This window comes from Magnolia sinica, chromosome 13 (assembly GCF_029962835.1).
Source record: "Magnolia sinica isolate HGM2019 chromosome 13, MsV1, whole genome shotgun sequence".
NCBI lineage: Eukaryota > Viridiplantae > Streptophyta > Magnoliopsida > Magnoliales > Magnoliaceae > Magnolia > Magnolia sinica.
This window is the reverse complement of record NC_080585.1, coordinates 44,538,358-44,555,192: the sequence shown is the minus strand read 5'-3', so window position 1 is coordinate 44,555,192 and position 16,835 is coordinate 44,538,358. Positions and strand designations below refer to the sequence as shown.

The window sequence follows — 16,835 nt, the reverse complement described above, 5'->3', positions numbered from 1 at the left end:
ATAGTACCACTAAAGAACTGCATTTTGACCAGTTGAGGCAAGTCTGTAGGGTCCTGAGGGCGGAGAGGTTATGTGCGAACCTTAAGAAATGTTCATTCCTGTCTGATAGGGTTGTCTTCTTAGGGTTCATCATGTCGTCTGTAGGGATACGAGGAAATCCAGAAAAAGTCAAGCCATAGTTGATTGGCCTGAACCGCGGAACATACATGATGTGAGAAGCTTTCATGGCTTAGCTACATTTTATCATTGGTTCATTCGAGGATTTAACACTATTATGGCTCCTGTTACTGATTGCATTAAAAGGGGGAGTTCATATGGTCTAAGGTCGCAGCTAAGGCATTCAATGATATTAAGGGCAAGATGACAAAGGCTTCCGTCATGCATCTTCTAAATTTTTCTAAAGTCCTTGAAGTAGCGTGTGATGCTTTAGGCATATGTATAGGAGGAGTACTAAGCCAAGAGGGTCATCCAGTTGCCTATTTCAGTGAGAAACAGAATGAAGCAAAACAAAAGTATTTCACCTATGACAAAGAATTTTATGCAGTAGTGCAATCACTACGTCATTGGCGTCATTATCTTCTACCGCAAGAGTTTGTCTTGTTTTTTTATCACGAGGCTTTGAAATATTTGAATCCCCAAAAGAAGCTTAACCCAAAGCATGCCAAGTGGGTAGCATTTCTTCAAGAATATTCATTTGTCCTAAAACATAACGCCAGGATCGAGAACAAACCGACCGATGCCCTTAGTAGGAGAGTGACATTACTCAACTCCTTGAGTATAGAAGTTGTCGGGTTTGAGCAATTAAAAGACAAGTATCCCATGTCTCTAGATTTTGGGGGAACATACGTGTCACTTTTAAGTGCCTAGCATAGTTCGGGTGAGTTCGTGATTTTAGTCGAGATAAGACCATCGCCCTAGTGGAGGATCGATTTTATTGGCCAAGTCTTAAGTGAGACGTAGCCAAAATTTTAGGGTAATGTCGAACATTTCAACTAGAAAAACGTAAGAAGCAAGATACTGGATTGTACATGCCTTTGCCAGTGTCATATGTACCGTGACAAGACATTAGTATGGATTTCGTGCTTAGATTTCCCAAGATAATTAAAAAGTACGATTCCATTTTTGTGGTCGTGGACCGTTTCTAAAAAATGGTTCACTTTCTCCTTTGTTCTAAAACCTCAGATGCGTCCAACATATCCAAGATTTTCTTTGAGGGGGTAGTTCGATTACATGGTTTGCCTAAGACTATAGTGTCTGATAGAGATGTCCAGTTTACTAGTTATTTTTGGAAGACATTATGACATATGATGGGTATGAGACTCCAGTTCTCGTCTGCCTACCATCCTTAAATTGATGGTCAAATTGAGGTTGTAAATCAAAGTGTCGAAAATCTACTACGATGTTTGGTGGGTGAACACATTAAAACTTGGGACTTAGTTCTGCCAGTCGCCGAGTTTGCATATAACAATTCAGTTAATAAGTCTATGAGTATAAGTCCATTCGAGATTGTTAGTGGTTACAAACCTAGACTACCCATAGATTCGTTACCTATGTCAGTCACCCAGAGGACCTCCGAGTCAGCTGATGCATTTTCTCATCACATTCATGAGTTGCATGCAGAGATTAGGAGGCGGATAAATGCTAGTAATGAACAATACAAAATTTCAACTGACTTACATCGTAGATTTCAAGAATTTAATGAGGGTGATTATGTAATGGTTAGGATGAGGCCAAAACGGTTCCCACAAGGTACCGTTAAGAAGTTACAAGCACGCAATGCTAGACCATTTAAGATTCTGAAAAAGATTCCAATGTATATGTGATAGATCTTCCACCTCGCATAGGGATTAGTTCAACATTTAATGTGGAGGAACTAATGCTTTGTTCAAGCCATCCCATAGACCCTAATTTTGTTCCCAACCATTAGCCAATTTCTGAATTTTCTTCCCAACCCACACCACCTATACCTACTATACCTGAGAAAAGAGAAGGAATTGTGGATGAGCAAATTGTTTCCACTAGAGACGGTGGATTTCAGAGGTACTTAGTGAAGTGGAAGAATAGACCATCATCCGACTGTACATGGTCAACGACAACAAAGCTGCAGCGACTAGATCCAGATTTGTTAGAACAACACCAAAGTTTTATCTCACCGGAGTCGAGATCTTCTTAGCCGAGGGGAGTTGATGCGAACATCAGGCCATTCAAAGTATATCAACATAGGAGGCATACGTTACCCGTGTTAATGTGGTTAGATGACGGATACGGGTCGGGTCTCTAGAGGTTGAAGACCTTACACGTGTTCATGACATGTGTAAGTTGCTTAGAGGAAACATTTAGACCATTGGATCGCGAAGATGGTGTGATCGGACCGTTGGATCATCACGACCTACCTTCATTACGCCACTTTCACGACGCTATCATCGGAGCCCATTGGGTATCTTAAATTTGCATTTAGTCTATGAATATTTGATTTATTTAAGTTTTGAGATAGTTTACACACAATTTTGTGCGAATTTCTTTTTTTTGAAACTTTTTTTTAGTAGAGATATTTTGGTAATTTCATGTAATTATGAATTTATAAGGGTTGCCTGAACCTATAGCATATTATGTTATATTTATGAAAAAAAAAAAAAGAAGAAAAAGAGAGAACTTTTTAATTCTGACGATTTCGTTTTCGACTTCCAGTGATTGGAAGAGGGCATGAGGACCATGTAAACGATTTCTCATCTTCTACCTTTTTTTTTTTTTTTTATCCTTCTCTCTTTTTTCAAGGTACTCTTTTCTTTAACCCTATTTTCTTCCTTTTCTCATAGAATCTTTAGATTTAAAATCCAAATCTTGTTTCTTTTTTATCTAAATCATTAGATTTCAAAAGATTTTCATCCCCACATAAAACCCATCACCCAAATTTAAATTTGAAGAACCACTAATTCTTTTCTGAATTTTCCAAATTTCCCTATCCAGGAAATTCCTATTTTTCTGGATTAGAAAATTCACTTGTATCGTTAGACGAACCTATTGCAAGACGAAAGTTCTATCTTTCGCCGGATATAACTAAATTCAAATTTTAAAATTCAATACTTCGTGTTTGTGATGGATACTCATAATCAATGCTATATTAACCTTATTTCTTTCTAGCGTCGATGATGTATAAGGTTGATATTTTATTTATTTTTTAATATTGCATAAATCCGTCCCTTTCAAATATCATGCTCATTTAAGGTTGGATAAGGCCGTCCTACGTGTCCTACATCACAAACAGTCTCAATGGCCATGTTTGTATTGGAGGATTCTTGAGTAACCTCATGATTACTGAAATGAGATGAACTTATTTTTAGGCATCTACCAAACAGGCCCTTAAGACTACGGTTAGTCTCGGAGACAACTTGAAAGATCTCAGGAAGAATGGGAAACCAAAATCTATTTCCCCTGGATTCCATAATGCATTCGCCACTGAGTTTGAATCCATGTGACTAGAACCTTCACCAGTGTAGCTTAAAATGGAATAGACTACAGTCATATTCAACTTCTTTTCCTTACCTTCTATACAGGTAGGAGTTTTTCCAAGCCCACATGCACCTCTAAAATATGGCCCCATGTGCTAACCTGGGTGGAGCATTCGAACCGTGCACCATCTAGATGGCCTGGCCCCAAAATTGTACCAGTCGACTCATGAGTGGCACACATTTATGTGGAACATTTTTTGGATTTTTTTCATCAATCTGGTAGGTGTGGCACACCTGAAAAGTTGGCCACCCTAATTTTGAACCACATCATCCACATGATGGGGCCCATCTAATGTGCGGCTCGGATATCCCACATGCAGAAATTCTGCCAAAGGGTGCTAGCTTAGTCACACTACTAAATGGTAGTATCATTTTGAAACTGTAACATTCATTGAATGCGAACCTGTTACAAAATTTCCAAAAGAACTACTCTCCTACTATATTGATACAAGTCTAAATAAAAATAAAAAATAAAAATGCTACATCAATGTGACGCTTTGGGTTCGGATCTTTTGATGGAGGAAGAAGGCCAGCGCACAGGATTATTGCCACAGTCGTTCTCTTCCACAGATGTGAAATTTCCAGCACAGGGTTGTCCAAAACTAAAACCACCAATGAAATTTTGCATGTATGTGATGAAAATGTACTGCTCAGAAGGTTGCTTGGGTATATGTACTTCTGTTGCCTTGAGGTTGTCTTCTAAATCTTCTCACCAAAGACATGACTAAACTCTGGAAAGGATAACATGAAATGAAATCAGACACTTGTACATTATTGTAGCATGAAAATGCATATAAATTTTCAGATGGATGAATAATCAATCTTTGAAAGAAATACAAGATACAATGAAGAAGACATCACTAGCATTATATATTAATTACTTGAGGGTAATGAACCTTTATATGGAATCAGTTCATGTCCATACTCCATAATGCTGATTTAGAAGGATCTGACTCTTACGGGATAGATAAAAAGGGAAAATTGATCATTAAACTGGTTTGTCTGTCTATAAAATGGGATGGTTACAAGCACTGTTTTAAATATCAACGATATCGGCCAATATATCCCACGATATATCTTGTATCCCACCAGTGCGATACGAAACGCACAAGTAGTGCGATATATCCCACATGTTCGATCTAGTGAGCATTTTTGAATTTCAATGCTCTTATTTTCTGTAAATCATGTTAAATTAGTGTGAAATTGTTACAAATTCATGATTTTTCATGTTCTGCATGAAAAATCATGGATTGGGGGAGCTTCGATTTCGAGATTTGAAGGAGATAGGCCGAGTTGCGAAAAATTGAAAAAAAATCAAAATTTCCCAATTTCTCACAAATCGTTTGCGATCTTTGTGTTCAAACACCACATCAAACATGTCTGTAACCTAATCTAGTGATTCTTCTTTTCCTTTTGAATGTATCACTTGTGTTTCCACACGTCTTCTTACGTTTATAAATTATATGAATAGATATTGAATATACTTGCATCAATTTAGTTAGACAACGCATAGATTAGGACCCCATACAAAGAAAACATATTATGTGTACTTGTTTTTTATAATGTTTTGATTTATAAGTGTGTATTGATGTCTTTTTTAACAAGCACCGAAGTTTCATCGAAAAATTCAACCAATTTCTCAATGTTTCCCGATGTTTCCAACAACAGCAATACATTACACGATACAACTGATATATCCCATACGATAACCGATACGTATCTATATCCCTATAATGCGATATGTAACGCGATACCGATATTTCGAACACTGGTTACAAGAACCTTGAACCTTCATACCACGCTGATAGAAGCAGTTTTCTAAGAACCACTTGTCACCCCCCACCACCCACACATGCACAGACGTTGTACACAGTGGAACTTAAGCCCAAACTGAAATAGGTAAAGATGGCTTACACGTACTAGTTTCTAGGATTGGAATTCCAATCAAATAAATACCAATACAATATGCAAAATTTCTCCAAATAGATAAATGGGGAATATTAAGAAGCTTTAACAACCAGTAAATCACTAGGAAACTAAGGGCATGTTTGTGTACATAGAACCATGCAAAAATGGAATTTGTTTTCCACTGTGAGACAGTTGGGCTGTTTGGAAATGTGGATTCCACACATAATCATTATTCTTATCTATGGTCTCTAGTACGAGAAACAAGGTAACAGTTGTCTAATGACTTTAAAGATTCCACTTGTTATCCAAACACCCCATTTTTGGAATCCTATCCTCTACAGTGATCATAGAAATTATCACTGGCCAATCATTGCATTATCCACAATATCCAAATGGAATCCATGTATCCAAACACTTCTAACTCAACTAGAAACAAAACAAAACCTGTCTGTGTGTGAGTTTATATGCAATTGTAATCCTGTGGAGTACCATATGTTTTGTTCCTCATAATTAAGCAATAGTCCTTTTGTCTTAACCCGCCCCTCCCTCCCTCCCTCCACCATTTTTACTTGGTATCAGAGGATATGTTCTTACACAGATTGAAGGTTTCTTTGGAGGGGCCATTAGGCCATACAGGTGACGTCAGGCAAATGACCCCATAAAGAAGAGAAGTACGAGATTGGGAAGAGAATGATTTTAGAAAAATTATGGCAATTTTTTAAGGACTATTTGGTAACTATTTGGCAGTGTTTTGCGTGAAACACAAAAATCTTGAAAAAGGGGTCTGATACATGTTTTGTGTGTGCGTGTGTGTGTGTGTGTGTCCATGCTGTTTTTCTGTGGTTTTTTTACTGAAACTTTTTAACATTGATTAGATGCGGTTGACCAGTTGCCACCTCTGGAAGAAAAAATCATTTCATTTTGTTGAGATTTAAGAGATCATAACATTGGTGAAGCAATGTTACCATAGAGCCCTTGTTGAGCTTTTTTTGGTGCATTTTGTCTAATTTTCTCATTCGGAGTTCTTGTGGTATGTTAGAGCTGTGTATGTTCCATTGTGTAGGAAGCTGTGAGAATCTTGAGCCTATGTTTTTGTAGTTTAAAGTAGTCAGACAGTTATCACAGTAAGTTGGAGGGTACTTTTCTACTTGCAAGTGATATTTCAAGGTTCTTCAATGATTCCGATGGCAATATGTTCTCAGAATGAATGATAGTTCAAGTTTGCATATTTCCAACATCAAGTTTGAAGATGGAAACTATTTAGCATGGTCAAAGTTAGCCTGTATGTTCATTGGAGGCCAGGAGAAGTTAGGATATATAGATGAGACTATTTCAAAGTCCAAGAAGTCTAACCCTACTCATACAGATTAGGAAGCTGAAATATGATACTATGGATTGCTTACTTCACTCAATAGAGCCTGAAATTAGTGGCATGTGTGTTTATTATGAAATGGGACTCCACTGCAGCTGCTTACTCTCAGGCAAAGAATGTAGCTCATGTGTTTCAATTAACTCAATAGATTGTAAATTTTTGTTTGGGACGATTACTATACGGCTCTTCATGGGATGTGGCTTGAGTTAGGCTACCATAGAGTGATCCATTTGTTGTGCTCAGGAGGTTAGGTGGAGATTAAAGAGCAAGAAATCCTTAAATCTTCTATCCGGGTTTGATTCCTGGTATGAGAGAATTGCACCCCATGTTCTTAGTCAAGAGCCACTTCCTTCTCTTGGTTTATTTTCTCTTCACTTCAGCAAGAGGAAAGTCACCATAAAGAGATATTGGATATTGTCTCTAGTTCTCATAATGGATCTGCTCTACTTGACCCGTTGATCGCTGGTTGTAGCAGACCTAGTTGAGGGAATGGTGGTAAAGGTAGGTTTAATCGCAGAAAGAAACCTGGAGCTAGTAGCAATAGTATGGGCTGTGATGGTTCTAACTATGATGTGGGTCGTCCCACAAGTAGTCATAGTTGTGGTGATGTGGGTGGGACTGTCCTGATCTTGGTCGAAGCCAGAGTACTGCCTAGTAATGAGCGTAACAAATTAATTTTACTCATTGTGGCCACCCCAAGCATACTCCGGATCTTGTTGGATCAGGTTGGTCAACCTCTGAGAAAGCGTATGTTTCTATTATGGACGCGTCAGATGCCATCCGTGATGAGTCTCAGATAGCGTTGTCAAAATATTTACGATTTGAGTTGAATCTCAAGCAAAATGAATTGAATCCCTCTTTATATGAATCTTACGATTTTATGATTTGAACCCTACGATTTATGATTCAAATTATACTTGTTCCCTTCTACTTCTAGTTTCGCTTGGCTTTCATTTTATGTTTTTGAATTGGCGGGGGCTTTAAGAATCATTTAGAAAAAAAATTGTTCAACAAAAAAGAAAAAAGAAAAAAAGAACAAGAAAAAAAGAATTGTTTAGAAAAGGTAAATTATTTTATTTTGTTCTTTATAAGAAATTAAATGATATATTCTCTTCAACGTTAAATCGTATTTATTTATTTATTATTATTATTTTTTTAATTTTATATATATATATATATATATATATATATATATAATGATTTCTTACTTCTTAACTGGTCAAAATAGCAAATTCATGTATAACTTATCTAGAATGTTTTTATGGATGGTTACGATCATGTTGACTTGTATGTATTGTAAAATGAAGGTTAGAAATCAAAATATCTTTTTTCTTCAGTCTACGGAAAGAAATGTCACTTTTTCAACATGATTCTACATACAAGAAAGTTAATAAGAACACAAATTATTAAAGGATCCTTGTATGTTTTAAGGAAAAATTCTTGAATGAATTAAAGAGAGGAATCCTTTAACACTATCAGGACATGGTGTTACTTAGTGCATATTGATGGCAAAAGGATGATTGCTGAGTTTTCTATTTCTTTTCTGATTTATTTATATTTTTCCATATTTTTAGGAAAATCATAAAAAATCTTATGATTTACAATATGATTCAACCCCTATTATGATTTGCGATATGATAACAATTTTGACAACATTGGTCTCAGAGTTAAATATTTTCGAGTCGTATTCACAAATACAACAACCAAGGAGATTTTCAACCTGCATCATCAACTGGCTCTTCTAGAAGAGGTCTCATCTACTTCGTCAGGTATATCAACATTCGTTTATCCAGTGTCGTCCTCCTCTGCTGGTCTATCCCAGATCATTGGTTCTGGCGCCCTCGCCTTAAATCATATGACCTGTATGACTTCTCAATTTCGTTCCCATTCCACATTGCTTGCATCGGACGACAATGTAAAATTTGATGATGGTTCTTATACTCATGCTAAAGGAATCGGAAACCATTAATTTCTCTCCATCTTTACCCTTGTCATGAGTTCTTCATATTCTAAAGTTATCCTCAAATTTATTATTTGTTAGTCATCTTAGTTGGTCTCTCAGTTGTATCTTCTCCTTACTGTGTTTTTTCACAACATCACAATTGGATAGAGGATTGGGGGTGGCAGTGAGTGCAGCAGGGAGTGGGTGGCTCTATGTATTTCAACCTTTGAATGATCTTTGATCGGACGCAGTGGGTGGCTCTATCTCTTTCAACCTTTGAATGATCTTTGATCAGCCTTCTAGGCTTCTAACCTCGTCAAGTCAACTACTAATAGAATTGTGTACTGGCATCGCTTGGACACAGTCCGATTAATAGTCAGAAGCTATTGCTTCCCCTTTTGTTTAGGTCTAGGAGTATGAGTGAACTATTTTGTGAAACATGCCAGCTTGCTAAACATTCTTGTTCTTTTTTATCCCACCACTCTAGCGCTGAACATTCTCGTTGTTTTTACCCCACTAGCACTAATGGAAAATGAGATGCGCCTTTGCCATTATTTATTCTAATGTTTGGGGTCCCTCTCCAGGTACCTCTGCTTTTGGTTACCAATGTTATTTTTTCCTTCATTGATAATTGAACCCGCACTACTTGGGTCTTATCTTATGAAATTTAAGGATGAGGTCTTCTACATTTTTCAGATTTTTCATACGATGGTTGCTAATCTATTCGAGGCAAAACTAAAAATATTGTGTTCTGATAGCGGCAATCAATACATCCTTTCTCTGTTGTTCTGCCATTGACGAACTGGTCCCATTTTTTCTGGTTTCCTCCGGCCATATTTCTGGTTCCTGTAGCACTCTCACCCATATGGAAGCCTCTCTGACTCTGATTCTAATATTCTCCAAGCTTGATACTTGCTTTTCCTTCCCGATTTGAATCCTAGCAAACCGAAGTTCCAGGCTATCTTCCATGTGAGGATCTATCGTCATAACTGTGCCGATGAAAGCCCCCATTTCCTTGAAAACTTCAGTCATCCACGATTCCATTGGAATTCCCCAGAACTGGTACCAGTGCTCCTCTCATCCTAATATAGACCATTCTTCCCATCTTTGTATTTTCTTCACCATGGCATCCCTATATGGATTATATCCTAAGAACACAATGTCTGCATCCTCTTGAGAGCTTAAAGAGACCAGCATGATGTCCTCCTTCAGCCTCTCCATTACTGTGTCCTCCTCATTGACCGCACTGCAATTCTGCTCCAACCATTCCTCCATTTCTGGCTCAGAAGCTCCCAATCTGATCATAAATATGAAAGTGAATGCAAAGGATTTCATTGAATCCTCAAGCACCTTCTTATGGATACATACTTCTGGTCCGTCCTCCAAACCCCCTTTTCCTCTGTCATCTTGGATTCTTCTGTCTGAGATTTTGGTAGTTTCCTGACTTCGGCTATTGATCACTGCCTGTTTATAAGATCTGCCCACACTCAACCCGTTTAACGTTGAATGAGCCTCCTGCATGATCGATGTAGTTGCCCTCCACTTTCCCATCATTGTTTTCCCGTTCTCTATCTCTCCTCTATCCATCCGGCCCCTTCTCTATTCCTCCTCTCTGGATCATATTGGGCTTTCCGGACGAGAAGCTTCTTTCCTCCAAAACTCTCATCTTTTCACATCTACGCTGCCGTTTTGATCTTCTCCTCCAAGTGCACCCTATCAAATGCAAAGCCACGAATGTTAGGGAAATTCCATTCACGTGGAATGACCACCTCCATTACCTTGCCCACATGTCCAAAAACTCTCTCGAAGTTCACCAACAGCCACCCCCCTGGAAAACCTTCCATGTACAGTTTTGGAAGTTCCAGTAGCCCTTTAACCCCTCCCTTCAATCCTTTACTCTATTGTTCCGGTAGCCCTTTACCCATCCCATCTTCCTCTCCAATTCCCTCTTCATTCCCATTGTTGGTTTCTATCTGTTTCCCTTTTTCCCTGTGTTGAGATCTTGTCATACGTGATCGATTGCCTCCATTCTTTTCTCGCCACTCCATGGAGTAGATGATGAAGTTTTTCTTGGAGCTCACCTGTTAACACTCCCATTGAGCAGAATCACCACCTACAACATGATAGTGGTGAACCTGTAGTTACGGGTGTCAATGGGCCAGGCTCGGGCCTAAAAAATCAGAATTTTGAATAGGGCCAGCCCGACGGCCTGGCGTGAAACAGTTCAAAATCCAGGCCGAGACCTGCGCCAGGCCCGGCCCGTTGACAGCCCTACCTTTAGTTGATGTCGGCTTGTATCAATGATTAGTTAGAAAACTCATCTATTTGACCATTACTCATCCTGATAATGCTTATGCAGTTAACGAAGTAAGTCAGTTCATGCATGCGCCCCACACTAGTACTTATGCTACTCAACGCGTACTCAGGGGATTCTCTATCCCAAGCATCATTATCTTCATGTTTAGGCCTAAAAGAATACGGATTGGGCTGGCTTTCTTTCCAATTGTCACTCGACTTCTTGTTATTGCACCTTAGTTGCTGGGAATCTAGTCAAATGGGAAATCAAAAAACAATTTGTTGGGGCCTGCTCTAGTGTGGACGCTGAATATAGGGCTACGGCTTTTGGTGTATATGGACTTCTTTGGTAGATGACCTTGTTGATTTAGGTCTCCTAGTTTCTTCACCCATGGAACTTCATTGTGATAATTTTTCCATGATTCACATCTTCTCTAATCCGGCTTATCATGAACACACAAAGAATATCAAGGTCAATTGCTATTTTATTTGTGAAAAAAGTGGTATTGCATGATATTTGCTAACTTTTTAACCAAGGGGACTAGTCATCATCATCGGCTACACGTGTTACAAACTGGGCATGATTGATAATGCTCCAGCTTGAGGGGGAGTATATAGATATGTGAATGTGAGGCAATTTTAATCATGTGGAGTATCATATGTTTTGTTCCTCATAATATAAGTGATGTTAGTCATTTACGCTAACACAATAGTCTCTTTGCCTAAACTCTCTCCTCTTTTCTCTCTCTTTCTCACTCTTAATTCCTCTCACTTATTTTCCACTCTCTTCTTCCCCCTTTCTCCTTTCTCCCTTTCTACTAAAGCTTTATTTCATTGATGATATTCATGTCAAAATTTCTATAACCACAAACAACTGTAGACCCAACTTTTTAAGCCTAAAACACTCACTCAATTTACCATCATATGAGGACTTTAAAACCCTATTACACTTATGAAACAAATGGGCACCGCCCACTCGAAGATATCAGGTGTAATAAAAAGAAGAAAAAAAATAAAAAATCAAAAGTAATCGCCACTAGCCTGATTTTTTAGATTTAAAATCCCGTGGATGGCTAGAGAATCATTAAGGGTCTGTTTGAATTTGTAGATTTTTTAAAATAGGAAAATGGTGTTTATCAAGAAACACCATTTCTAGAAAATAAAGAGAAATCAAAATGTGTTCCCCTTTATTTTCTTCAAGATGATTTTGTTGAAAAAAAAATAAATCATTGCTCCAAAATCTGTTATTAAAAAAAAAAAAAGTAAAAAGGAAAATCCAATTTTTTCATGAAAATTTTACTCGAAGACAAAAGGGAATTGCGGCACATGTGGAAAAATTAAAGATGCATGGCGGCACATGTGGTACATTTACACATGTGGGATGCTTAAAGATGAGGGTAGCACATGTTGCAATGTGGCACATCGGCTCACTTGACGATGGGTGGTTTTACATGTTGCACATGTGGCACATTGGCATGTGTATGATGCTTTAAGATAGATTGTAGCACATGTGGCATAATGACACATGTGGGCACTCGAATGGACATTTGTACGTGGGGCACATGAAGGTGGTTGGTGGCACATGTTGCATATTTTGCACACTAGCATTTGTCACGCATACGAAGCTCTTAAAGATAAGCAACGACCACGTGGCACACATGGCACATGTTAGGCGGTTGCACATGCAGGGTACTTAGGAGGAGCAATGGCACATGTGACCACCATGTGGGGTACTTTATGAAAGAGGTCATTTTCTCATATTTCCCTCAATTTCTTGGAAATGGCGTTCCTAAGTCTAGGCAAGGAAACAAAAAAGGAACATTTTTCAGGAAATGGAAACGACATTTCCAACAAATTTACAAAAACAAACAATGGAAATGCTAGTTTCATGGAAATGATGTTTCCATAATTTATATTTTAGTGAATCCAAAACAGAGCCTAAGCTAGTTCTACGTGGAAATAGACAAAGAATGAATAACTTTGACTCTAAAATGGTCTCTCCCAAAATTCAGACAAGGGTCTCGATGATGGAGGAGTGGGTGAGGGACCTTCTTTATCCATGTCCACACATGGTCTCTACTTAGCAGGAAATAAAATCCTTGGAATCAGATTTTCAGTAATGTGAAAATAAACAAAAGAAAATAAGCAATAGAAAATTAGAAGTTGCTAATAAACAAATGAATGTGGTGAGTATTGAGTCGGGAACTCCGTCTTCAATGTGGTTTTCACTCAATTAGACTAAGGGCTTTTGACTCACAAAGTTCTCCGCATGAAGTTGAGATTTGGCGCATTATAAAAGAAGGACGATCACTTAAGCCCACCCATGCAGCGGTTACTGGAGCCATTTCTCGAAACTGGGTGGGTTGAGGCATTCTCCTTAGCCGACACAGATTACATACAAACAAAAGCAGGTTGCTAAAATCTAGTGCAGATTTGAGATTACATAAAATCAAACTTACTACACATGAGATGGCTCTCCACATACAGGACAAATTATCCAACTAAGAAAATCATAGATGTCCTTGACATAGAATCGAAAAACATACAGAAGACCACTAAATCATGCAATTAAAGATCTAGACTCACAATGCGAAAATAGCAAAGATGAAAAGGAGAAGGGAAGGAAAGACGAGGTATGAATGTCGAAAAGCTCCAAAGATAGGCCTAGGGTTCTATTACTATAAGAATTGATAGAAATAAAAGGAAGAATAAGGCAAAAGGAGCACATTTAGTAGTTTTTACTTAAGCATAGACCATATAGTATCACACTTGATGGACCAAAACCTTCCTAAACATAAAGTTTACCCACATAAGAAAAAAGAGTGATAAAATGGCTATTTTATTCTCTAAAAGGAAGATCCTAACCATCCAATCTTTGGCTTCGAGAGGTTGGAGACCCCCTTTTTTTGGAGGGTAATAGGTCTGATTTTTTATTTTTTATTTTATTTTTTAAAAGCTGCTCAGAAAACAACGCAGCAAAGAATACAACTAAATTTACATCCTAAACATGGATGCATCAAGACCATTGCATTTCTTATCTTAAACCATTTATTTGCATTCAATCAAACCAATTAAAGGGTTAGGATTTCCCCATCAAGCAGATTTTCAGGGCTGTCCATCCACTATGATGCCCCTTAGATCGATAGATTGGATCACTGAACCATGCCCCAGTTTTACAAATTAAGAACCTTACCATACTATACATATACCCTGGTCAGTATTATTTCCCCCAGAGATAGGGGATTAATAGGTTTTTTTTTTTTTGGCTGGGGGCTGCGTTCTGGTAATCACAAGAGCACACAATTTAGAAACAATTATGTTTACAAAATGTGCTTTCTATAGTCTCTCTCTAAAAAGGTGTACATGCAATAACTAGGGAAGATGCGGTAACACAGCAATAGATGTGATTGTATCAGAACATTGTCAACATTGTAAGGAGAAAAAGGGAAAAGAGAAGTGCTTCAGTGTTGGTCATTTGAAAGGTCATGATTGAAACGTACCTGAGCTTTTCGTGGTAAACTGAGCCAAAACTCCAAATTTGGAACAACCTGGAGAAAAGGGAAGATAAATATAAAATTTGAAACTACTCCAAACAGTAAACAAAGACAATATACATAAACATGTGACTGGGAGTGAATCTACCCCAAATAGCTGGTACAAGGCTATGACAACGATGAGTAAAATAACAATGAAATCAACAAAAAAATGTGATCATCACGACTCCAGCTGAAAATCTGTAGGAAAACTGAAAAATATAACAATAGAAGTCCCTTGAATATAGACTCTAAACCCCCGTGAAATTTCAGCCCTTGGTTCAAGTGGATTCCAACCCTCCCTACTCTTAAGTTTCCTGGCAAAACTATTCTTCTAATTGCCAAACAATTCAAGCAAATATAGAAAACTGAAAGCCAACTTAAGGCCCATTTTGGGAAAATATAGGAAATCAATTTCCACGGAAACGCCATGTTTCAGCTGTTTGCGAGTCTTTGGAAATGTCCCATTTCCATGAAAATGCATTACGAATTTCCATCACTTTCCATTTCCACAAAAAAAACATGTTGACATTCCACCAAAAACCTAAATAAATCAATTTCCATGTCCATATCAGGAATGCAACTGGTAAAATGATTGTCTTATAAGACAAACAGCCCCTTTAATTGCTCCTTATCTTGTTCGTTTCCCTTTCTCTCTTTAAACAGTGCAGCAGGCAGTTGATACGGCCATTACCATCCAAGGTTCAAAACACCAGCTCCTAAGAAAGGCAACAAAGTAAGCTCCATTTTCAATCCTCTGGTTAATTTTTTATTTTTTATTTTTCCATTTGTTACCAACAATAAAAATAAAAATAAAAAACATTATAGGACAGAAATCTGGGTGAGAGACTTCCCAGGTTTTTAGAATAGCCAGATTTCTCTCTATTTTTATTTTAAAGAAACATAGCCCCTAAGAAAATATAATTGATGACTTGTCTTTAAAATTATCAAAATGCTGCACTTTTTTTTTCCAGCACTTCTACTCCACACACAATTGTTTCTTCTTTTTCTTTCAATGGCTAATTCTTCCAATGGTTATAATTTTGAAATCAACGGCTCTAGATCCATTTCCATCAAACAGATATGGCATCATCATTTGATGCAATTACATCAGATTTTAGAAGGAAATGGAAATGCTCCCAACCATCCGTTTCCATTTCCAGGTACAATGGCCAACCAATCATGGAAAAGAAAGGAGGGTGAGCAATGCCAGCAATCATTAGTTACAAATCGCTTTTCCATTTCTTCCCATCTTTGTAGTAACCAGACTTAGAAATCCATCTTGCACCAGTATATAGCATCAAAATATATAAACCGCAAAAAAGGAAATGTAGAAGTAGATAACGGATTTCCAAAATCAGCAGAGAAATAAAACAATGAAAAGACCAAACATGAACAAAAAATGGAGATGATGTAAATAGTGAGATGCAGTCCAATAAAAAATTGCAATTGTGAACTGGCCAAGTCAGAAAGACAGCAAGACAGCAAATACAGATTACTAAGAAAGGGAACATAATAATAAGAAGAAACATACTTCTATACCACGAACTCCGAGGAAAAAATACCGATAAACTGTTCCAACAAGTAGATACCCGCCTAAGAGGCATAAAAGTCTGAAAACAGGAGAAAAATCTGTCAATTAATTCCATGTAAGTCTTGCTTAGGTAATTTGATAAAATCCGCAACTCACTCTTAGCAAGGGAAATGAATAAAGCACATACATGGTAATGAGAGTACCAAACCAGCGCCACCCTCTTCCACGAATAGAAATAATCGTAGCACAGCCAGAAGGATGCCTTAGCTCTGTAGCCTGTAAGAGACCCCAGATCATGAATATGTAACAGTATAGACAGCATCATGTGTTGTATCTACTAGTTAGGAATTATAGGGTGCCTGAGGCTCAGCAAATGTATAGGTTACTGGAGCACATGGTTCTGTACATGTTGAGCCCATCGCCTGGTGATCCAGATCATTGAACTAATGGGTTCTGCCATGAAAGAGAAGATCCTACCCATTCAAACCTTCTTCATTTATTAATTGAATGCACACAGTGTAATTTCTTTAACCATATATTTGCAGGGCCCTGATCAAAGGATTAGGATCTACCTATCTGGGAAACAACCAGAAGGATGCCTCAGCAAGGTAGCCTGTGAGAGACTGCAGTGAGCAGAAACATCACGTGCTCTATCAACTTGTCAGAAATTATATGGTGCTGAAGCTCAAACTGTGGTGCATGATCATGTACATGTCAGTTCCATGATTCAGTGATCCAGAGC

General features: G+C 37.9%; 1 protein-coding gene across 5 annotated transcripts in view; it reads right to left on the bottom strand.

The window, feature by feature from the left end:
* Positions 1–3,991: 3,991 nt before the first annotated feature.
* The window catches only part of LOC131223691 (uncharacterized), a 73,435-nt gene continuing 60,591 nt past the window's right edge, over positions 3,992–16,835 (bottom strand). For 2 of the 5 annotated variants that reach the window (XM_058219158.1, XM_058219156.1), the window contains 4 exons: positions 16,281–16,369; positions 16,094–16,172; positions 14,527–14,574; positions 3,992–4,240 (listed from right to left, as the gene is read on the bottom strand). In XM_058219158.1, the coding sequence (XP_058075141.1) occupies positions 4,160–4,240; positions 14,527–14,574; positions 16,094–16,172; positions 16,281–16,369 (297 nt within the window). In that variant the 3' untranslated portion in view covers positions 3,992–4,159. Of the gene's footprint in view, positions 4,241–14,526; positions 14,575–16,093; positions 16,173–16,249; positions 16,370–16,835 lie in introns of all 5 variants that reach the window. The other 3 variants (XM_058219157.1, XM_058219159.1, XM_058219160.1) reach the window with 3 other exon arrangements.